We start from the raw sequence: 9,279 nt of genomic DNA on the forward strand, positions 1-9,279 counted from the left end.
GAGGACTAGTTGAGACGTGACTATTTAATTTGATAGAGAAAAGTTCAGTTAATTGGATTCAAGCTTTTTCAACACCTAAGAGATATATGTTATAGGTATTTGACATTATTTTATGATTTGAGCTAAATATACTAGGATCAAACTATGTACAATTTTCATCGATCATATTGTCCCTTCTGCTTTCTTAAATGCGTTTTGTAATTTTTTACTCTGAGGTTACCTTTTTTGTTTTAGTATTAGATTATGAGAATTGTCAAAGTAATTCTATTTTTCCATCTTAATTNTAGTTTTGGATTGTGCCTATGGTTTTGCTTCAAAATTTTGTTTATATAAGATAAAGTTACAAAGTTCCCATACATCATACATGATATATATATAACTACTGAGTTGTCTAACAATCTTGAGAGGCACCACCCTACACATGCATGTCCACTGACGACTAGTTGAGACGTGACTATTTAATTTGAGAGAAAAAAGTTCAGTTAATTGGATTCAAGCTTTTTCAACACCTAAGAGATATATGTTATAGGTATTTGACATTTTTTTATGATTTGAGCTAAATATACTAGGATCAAACTATGTACAATTTTCATCGATCATATTGTCCCTTCTGCTTTCTTAAATGCGTTTTGTAATTTTTTACTCTGAGGTTACCTTTTTTGTTTTAGTATTAGATTATGAGAATTGTCAAAGTAATTCTATTTTTCCATCTTAATTACAGGGACAGGAACACAAATGGCATCGAGAAGAGTTTGAAGGCCTTTAATGTTTTCTTTTTATCATATGTACAATGACATTGAACAATATTGGCAATATTGGACATATACTAAAATACTGGATGTCTGGATGCATTTAATATTTGTAAGCAATTTTCTGATAGTTATTGGAAAAATAAGTTTTAGTGGCAATTCGAGTTGCTACTAAAAATATAACTAGTTTAATGACAATTTAGTCGCCCCTAAAGTTCATTCTACTGTAGAGATAAGAGCTGCCACTATATGTATAACACTATTGTGGCAACTTATGTCACCACGTCAAGTCAGTTTCAGTGACCATAAGAGTTGCCACTAAACGTAAAATGCTATAGTGGGAATCCTGTTCGTCACTAAAAGTCAATTTTCTGTGGCGACTAACTAAACTTAATAGTACCCTGGTTAAGTTTAATTAGGTGTGTCACCTTGAGATTTCAGGTACAGTTCATGGAGGTACTTATGCATTATCTCACCATCTTTGATGAAGGTGTTAATCCGTTACATCAATTTTACTTGCTTTTTCATTCCTAATATCTTTAGGACTAATTTATTCAAAATAGCTCTAGCAAAATGAGACAAAACTTAATGAACCATGAGAACGCATAGAAGCTCAAAGGTTTATTGTCTTAATAGTAATAGTAGTAATAACTGCAGCAAGCTGACTAGTCATATATCAACTTGCTACATAATTTCAATCATATGTTGCTCGATTTGTAAAATCAAGCTTTTGCTAATGAAGGAAGAAGCAGCAGCAACTACATTGAACAATCAGGACGGCGATAATGAATTGGCAATGTCAATCACAAATCGGTACTTGACATCAGATTCTGCAAGTCGTTCCATGGCCATATTGATGTTGTCCACTGAAATCAGCTCGATATCTGCAGTAATGTTGTGCTTTGCACAAAAGTCCAACATTTCCTGCGTCTCTTTCATGCCTCCGATGTCACTTCCTCCAACAAGCTTCCTACCTGTTAGTTTAATAACAAAATTTGCAAGATTAATTATATACGATGTTGCACTTACAATGGCTGAAAACTAAAAGTAACATCTTCTTGTTGTTCCAAATCAGTGTGGCTTACCCAAAACCAAAGGGAAAATTGGAAGCTCCAGTGGCTTTTCAGGCAATCCAACAGTGATAAGCTTACCATCCATCTTCAGTAAACTGAGCAACGGAGCCAATGGATGAACCGCAGCAATGGTGTCAATAATGTAATCCATGGTATTCACAGCAGCCTTCATAGACAACCACCAAAACAAAATGTCCATAAAACAACTTTGCTTGAATCAGTCCACACATAAATGCATATTGTTCGGTGAAAAAATTCAAGAGCTAGAAAGACGAGGGATCTAGTAGTTGGGAGCTAAGATTAGTAGTTGGAAATAATTATGCAAATTTATCTTACAATGGGAACGGAAACCAGAAAAACAAGCAACTAAGCTTAATGTTACAATTTAAATACACAAACAGTGCTTACTAATATTGCTGAACTGCTTTCTTAATCTTCTTAAGAACATCACTTTTTAAGGAATTTTAAGCCTTTTACTTTCATTTCTTTTTCCACTTACGTACCTTCAATTTTGCAGGATCACTACTTAAAACAAAAGCATCCGCACCAAGCTTGTTGATGGCGTCATCTTCCTTCTTTGGAGAGGTGCTGATGACAGTAACTTTTAACCCAAAGGCCTTTCCAATCTTCACAGCAATGTGACCAAGGCCACCTAATCCAGCAACACCCAAATTCTTGCCTGGTTCGGTCATACCATAGTACTTCATCGGGCTGTATACAGTGATTCCAGCACATAATAAAGGTGCCCCAGCATCAGAAGGTAGATTTTCAGGAAATTGAAGAACAAAGCGCTGATGAACAACTATCATATCAGAGTAACCGCCATAGGTATTTGTACCATCATGGTCAGTGGAGTTGTAGGTAAATATCACGTTGGGACAATAGTTCTCCAAGCTCTGTTCACAGATGTCACATGTTTGACAGGAGCCTACAATCACCCCAACTCCAACTCTGTCACCAACCTTGAACTTATGGACGCTACTGCCAACGGCTGTCACGAAACCAACAATTTCATGCCTGCACACAAATAAATTATTTATGCTGTAATATAAGCTAAAACGAACACTTCTGCCATTAAATTGGAACAATCATGAAAATTCAAGATATGAGAGTAAGTATTATGAGAAGGAGCTGTAATGTGTAACATTTGGATGAGGTCATGATTTCATTGATAAGCATCCCCTGGTTGCAACCAGTTCCAAAAGGATTAGCTCCAGTACATTCTAGTAGGATTAATAAACTTAACAGTCGTTGCACTTTTGAAAATGTAATTCAAGAGAACGGTTAATGATTTTAGATGATGTTTTCTAAGCTTTTATTGATCAGTAATCCAAACAAATTTCTACTGATTAGTAGAACTAATGAATTGGACAGTCCCCTTCTATTGCATAAAGCGTAACAACGATGCTCTGAATTTCCTTTGAGTGAGCTACTTGAACAATATACTCTAGTCCCTTAGTTATTTTTTGGTGTTTCAATTAAGATTCATCAAAGAGAAATTCTACCCTGTTTAGACAAAGCCTAATAATTGTCTGCCTATCGTTGGCATTTTCAAGCAAATCTTAAAAGGACCTTGCAACGGGGCCTGGTAGGGATTGGTGTAGACATTCAACATTTAGCTGTGAGTCACACTTCAAGTAAAATCTAGCACCCATTTCCTTTAATGGCTCAAGAAGCAGAACATATTCCAAATCTCCAAGAGGTTTCTGAACTCAAAAATTATGTGAACCAGATTGTTGTAGGCTTTCTTGGAGAATATTCTCTTTCTTTCTCCCATTATACCCCTTTAATCATCTCTTCAACAAGAAAAGATCAAGGTTAACTTGGTGGAAATAATGCCAAAACTCTCATTTGTCCTTCCCTTCTCCCACATCTATTAGATTATAATTAACCTAAATAATTTTGTATGTACAATTTTTTGCATCTGAGTATGTAGAAAGAGAATTAAAAATAAGCATAGTTTTGAAGACAACTGATGATAATTTAACATGAAATTAAAGTGGTGTTACCCAGGGAGAATGGGGTATTTTGTGAATCCCCATTCATTCTTCAAAATATGTAAGTCTGAGTGACATACTCCACAATAATGTATCTTCACTCTAACATCATCATCGCCATTTTCTCTGCCATCAGTTCAAACATGTATAAAAATTTCACAATTTTCATTTCTTCTGGTCATAAATCAAAGAGTTAAAACAATTGGCTTTTTGTATAAAATGTTTCAAAAAAAATATAATCACTCCAAAGAGAATACAACATGCATGTTTATACTTATTAAATTCAAAGAATTATACTAGCAATGCAGCCGACCTTTAATGAAGAAGGTACCTGCGGGAGAAATGGAAGGGAGAGAGGATTCCGGAGGGGTCCCTGGCTGCCCAGCCAAAAGCTTTTTGTGGCTGCTCATTCTCTGCTCTTTTCGCCATTTCTCTAAAGCTCTCTGTTTCTGTCTGTGGTGGAGGAACTTGTTGTAGCACTAACTGCAAATAGGCCCAACTCTTTGAAAGTCAATTTTGAGAAATGAGATATATTATGTGAATCCCCTCTCTTCTCCACTATAATCTTTTATCCATATTTGCATCAATGGTCTCAAATTTTCTAAGGAAAGAAATCTCCTTGTTTGATTACAAAGTAACTAAAATGGATTAGAACCCCCTTTAAAGCTCTAGGGACCATTTGCTAGCTGGATAAAACAAGTTTTATTCATGTATTAAAGTCCATATAACTTATACGACTTTGGTAGGTGAATAAGAAAAAAGGTATTTATTTATATGATTAATACGATGTTTGGTAGGTGGATAAGAAAAAAGTTATTTATGTATATAATTAATATAGTGTTTGGTAGATGGATAAGAAAAAGGTTATTCATGTATAAAATTAATACGACGTTTGGTTGATGATTTTTGAAATTCGCACAACTAATACATGTATAAGTTATGAGGAAATTTGTGTATTATTTATGCGGAATAGAAGGTGAAATAATTAATATGTGTATAGCTAATACATGAATAAAAAGTTAAAATGACAATATTACTCTTATCACTCCCACTTGACTACTTTCTTCTTCTACAAAATTAAAGAAATATTTTAATTTAAATACAAAGTTATAGAAGGAAAAAGTATTACCGTAAAGAAATATTTTAATTTTAAAAATATAATTTTACTAATTTTTAATATAAAAAAATAACATCCAAAGGAATAATTTATGCATGACTAAACTCCGCATAACTAATACTCACATTACTAATATCTGCATAACTAATACTCACATTATTAATACGTGCATAACTAATACCCACATTATTAATACTTGCATAACTAATACCCACATTACTAATACATGTATAATTTTATTCAGCTACCAAATGACCCCTAAGGGTCCTTGGCACTAAATCATGATATAAAATTACATCTATATGAAATTGAAGTTTTGTTTAAATAGATAATTTGATAATTGACATTTCTCATATTAATAATCAACTAAATCAAAAAGTTCAAAACCTTATTAATTTCGTACAATCTGACATTTCCCGAGAACCTAGTCTAGATATGGATAAGAGTTTCTACTACATTTATAGCTACGATAAGAAAAGAGAAATTCACGGGATAAAAAAGGAGCAAGCCAAGAAAAAGTTCCGAGGTAACTGCTATAATTGTAGAAAAGCTGGTCACAAAGTTCCCAAAGAAGGACTGATAAGGACAAGAGCAAGAGTCACATAAACATGGTGGAAAAAATTGAGGATGTGGATGACCTCTGTGTTATGATATAGGAGTGCAACTGGGTTGGAAACCCAAAGAAATGATTTCTTGTCTCTGGTACTACTCAACATGTTTGTTCTGTAAACAAAAAAAAAAGCATATGCAAGCTACACTCCCGTTGAATTCGATAAAGAATTTTTCATGAAAAATACTGGAACCGCGCCAAGATTGAAGGATGTTGAAAGGTACTTTTGATGACTTCTGGCAAGGTGTTGACTCTCAACAAAGTCTTGCATGTTTCTACAATTAGGAGAAATTTAGTTTCAGTCGGACTATTCATTAAAAATGGGCTTAAGTTTGTGCTTGTTAGTGAAAAAACTGTAATAAGTAAGAACGAAATGTTCTTAGTAAAAGGCTACCTCACTAAGGGCCTTTTCAAGCTAAATGCAATTGTTGTTGAATGAGTATTCTGAAAGGTTCCAATAAACTCGGGTATTTGAGAGAAATAATTTCCTAAGGATATATGATGCATTCAATAGACTTGATCTTCTTCTTTTCAATACTATTTCTGTTTTTTGTTTCGGATTCTATTTTTAACACTAGTTTTTAAGTTACTATTTTTGAAATAATACTTTAAACTTTGTTGTTTCTTACAAATTTATGCAAAGTTGTTGTCCTAAATCTTTTGGTAATACATATTAGATAACAATTATAAGGAAATTTTTTTTTTTTATTAGAGTAAATATATAAAAATTCTTTTAAACTTGGCAGCAAAATTTACTTTAACAATTCAATTTTACGGGTGTTTATTTACCCACCCACCCCCGGATCTAATATGACGTGAATTAACTACCACTCAAATAGCTGGCGTGACAGATAAAAAAAACTTAGGCGCATTAAATAACTATAATTTTTATTTAAAAAAAAAAAAAGTGGACCCTTTTTTTCTTTCTTTCTTCCTCACACCCATCCACCCTCTTCCCCCCTTCCATCCACCCATCTGTTTTTATTCCTTTTTTTCAACCACACTTTTCCATTCCATCTTCTTTCTCACAATCTCACACACACGGAGACCCACCACCCCCTTTCTCCTTCTTTAAACCTTTCAAACCCATTATTTTTTTCTTTCTTCAAACTTCACGCTACATACAAATAATATTAACCTATCAATTTCTTATTAAATGCACACATAAAAGTCATAAGAAATTTCAACCACCACATAATTTTCTTTATTCTACACTTTCAAAATTTGATTGTTTGTTTTTGAAAGTTTTAAATATCACCCAAAAAAAAAAAAATCAACGGAGGAAAATGAGACTATAGAAAATTTTAATTTTAAGAACTAATGATAACAACGGAAATGCAAGTGAAGTGTATAGAAAGAAATTTGTTTTTTGTGAAAGCAATGCAAATACTTCATTTGTCCCTAATTATTTGTTCATATTTTCTTTTTTAGTTGTCCCTAATTATTTGTTCATTTTGACAAATCAAGAAAGGACAATTTTTTTATCTATTATACCCTCAATTAATTACTTTAAAAAAGGTTAAACTCTTTGAAAATCTTATGTTTTTAATTCATCTACTTTATAATTAATAGGGATAAAATGGTAAACTCACTATGTCAATAATTATTTTCTTAAGTGTCAATTCAAAAGTGAACAAGTAATTAGGGACAGATAGATTAATTTTTGTTCTTTCTCGAATAAATTAGGAACTAAAAACTGTGTACTAACACTAATGACAAATAATGGCAGTTTAAGTAATCGTGAGTAATGGAAAGAATTTAAAAAGAAAAAAATCATTGCAAATGGCCAATATTTTTTTCGTAAATTAATTAGTGTTTAAAAATATAATGAAAAGAAGAAGTTGTAAATAAGCAAAAAATGTATTAAAAATAAAATTTTAAAATTAAAAAAGAATTCTACATGGAACGGACGTGGCAATGATGTGGTGTTTATATAGCAATGACATGACGCGTGAGTAATATACTTTCCATTGTGAGATTGGTAGTATATTTTTAGGGTGATATTTAATTCACTTCATATTAGATTAGGTGGTAAATAAACCCCAGTAAAGTTAAAGTGTTAAAGTAATTTTTGATGTCAAGTTCATGAGTTTTTTTTATGTATTTACTTTTTTTATTGTTAATCCGTATTATCGTTTGGAGACTAAAAATTATGTTGTTTTATAGTCCTTTTGAAAATTAACTGTGTTTGATTTTTTTAAGACAAAAATTTGCTGATATTCTATTATTTCGGTTTGAAGAATATAAATTTTGCTAGAAAAATAAGATTGTGCATTTGATTCGAAGACTATAAAATCCTTTACCAATCTGTTAAATATTAAATGTGAATTAATATGTCAACTTGAAGAATATAAAAGCTTTGTTTGAATATTAGCATTCATACTTGAACAACGATTTGAAAAATATAAAAACTTCATCGTTGTTGTTATGAAGAGTTTGCAATTCTGTTTATTACTTTCTGAATCAGTTTGATGATTTTGATAATGGAAAAATGACAAATGAAGGCGCTAAAATTTTTGTGATTGTGCACCACCAAGCCGAACAGTTGTACGACCAGTAGAGAAAAACAAAAAAAAAATCTCTAGAGTGAACTTCAAAGGATGACAACAAATAATATATTTCTGACTTATTACTCTTGGTATGCAGAAGTTTATCAATGAAGAACCTCCCATGCATGTCACTGATATGTCAAACAGAGAAAAATTATTGATTGTTGAGGCATGGAAACAAACAGACTTCCTATGCAAGGATTATATCCTAAGTGCTTTAGAGGATGATTTATACATCTACAGTGCATTGAATACTTCGAAAGAGATGGGGGATGCACTTGAGAAAAAGTATAAGACTGAAGGCGCATGCTTGAAAAGTTTGTGGTTACCAAGTTTCTAAACTATAAAATGATAGACAACAAAACAGTTGGTACACTAGTTCAAGAGCTTCAACTTATTTTTCATGACCTTATTGTTGAGGGTATGGTGATCAATGAAGCATTTCAAGTGGCTACGATGATTGAAAAAATACCTCATTCATGTAGAGACTTCAAAAACTATCTAAATCATAAGCGTAATCAGATGAAGCTGGAAAATCTTGCGATTCGTCTCAAGATTGAGGAAGATAACAAAATAGTTGAGAAGAAGTCACATTGACATTCAACAATGTATGGGAGTTAATATTATTAAAGAGGCTCTCATAAAAGTCAAGAAAAGAAAGAAGTCCGCAATGATGAGATTTGGTTTGATGTTTATGTCAAAGGAAAATGGTTTCGCCTATGCTGAAGGAAAATGATTTCGGCAATTGATGTTTATGACGAAGAGAAATAGTTCCGGCGATTGATGTGTATGCTGAAGGAAAATGATTTCGGTGGATACATGGACCCTATGAGTCCTCCGTGGGTCTCGGCCTGAATCTCAGTGGGTGTGTATCGTTAGGACATACATACATCACTATATATGACATTACACTTCATTGCATTGCACATCATTATTGTTCTTTGAACTTTATGGGTGATTTCTTATAGTCATTATCAAGGGCGGATTTACGTTGAACCAAGGAGGTTCGCGTCGAAAAATTACACTATATATATAAAAATTAAAATATTAATGTACGTGTATATATATACTATTGAACCCCCTGAACATACACCAAAGGCGTAGCTCAATGGCGTTGGGGGTTCAGGAATTCGCTCTACTGCAAGCGAGGTCGCGTGTTTGAATCCGGGCAGAGGCATTTTTTT

The 9,279-nt window shown here is 32.7% G+C and overlaps 1 protein-coding gene across 1 annotated transcript; it reads right to left on the reverse strand.

The window, feature by feature from the left end:
- Nucleotides 1–1,349: 1,349 nt before the first annotated feature.
- Nucleotides 1,350–4,422, reverse strand: LOC125852770 (probable mannitol dehydrogenase). Its single transcript, XM_049532463.1, has 5 exons — nucleotides 4,151–4,422; nucleotides 3,832–3,945; nucleotides 2,326–2,839; nucleotides 1,835–1,988; nucleotides 1,350–1,723 (listed from the first exon to the last, which is right to left on the reverse strand). The coding sequence occupies exons 1-5, from the start codon at nucleotides 4,246–4,248 to the stop codon at nucleotides 1,521–1,523; spliced, it is 1,083 nt and encodes a 360-aa protein (XP_049388420.1). The 5' UTR covers nucleotides 4,249–4,422; the 3' UTR covers nucleotides 1,350–1,520.
- Between the last annotated feature and the right edge of the window lie 4,857 nt (nucleotides 4,423–9,279).

The sequence above is a fragment of the Solanum stenotomum genome, unplaced genomic scaffold (genome assembly GCF_019186545.1).
Source record: "Solanum stenotomum isolate F172 unplaced genomic scaffold, ASM1918654v1 scaffold5027, whole genome shotgun sequence".
Taxonomy (NCBI): domain Eukaryota; kingdom Viridiplantae; phylum Streptophyta; class Magnoliopsida; order Solanales; family Solanaceae; genus Solanum; species Solanum stenotomum.

What these genes read in the sequence shown, in the direction of transcription:
- LOC125852770 (XM_049532463.1), bottom strand. Translation starts at nt 4,248, where the DNA reads ATGGCGAAAAGAGCAGAGAATGAGCAGCCACAAAAAGCTTTTGGCTGG. An exon ending in CCCTTCCATTTCTCCCGCAG is followed by an intron (nt 3,946 to 4,150) that starts GTACCTTCTTCA and finishes AACTGATGGCAG; the next exon opens with AGAAAATGGCGATGATGATG. An exon ending in AATTTTCCCTTTGGTTTTGG is followed by an intron (nt 1,724 to 1,834) that starts GTAAGCCACACT and finishes TTAAACTAACAG; the next exon opens with GTAGGAAGCTTGTTGGAGGA.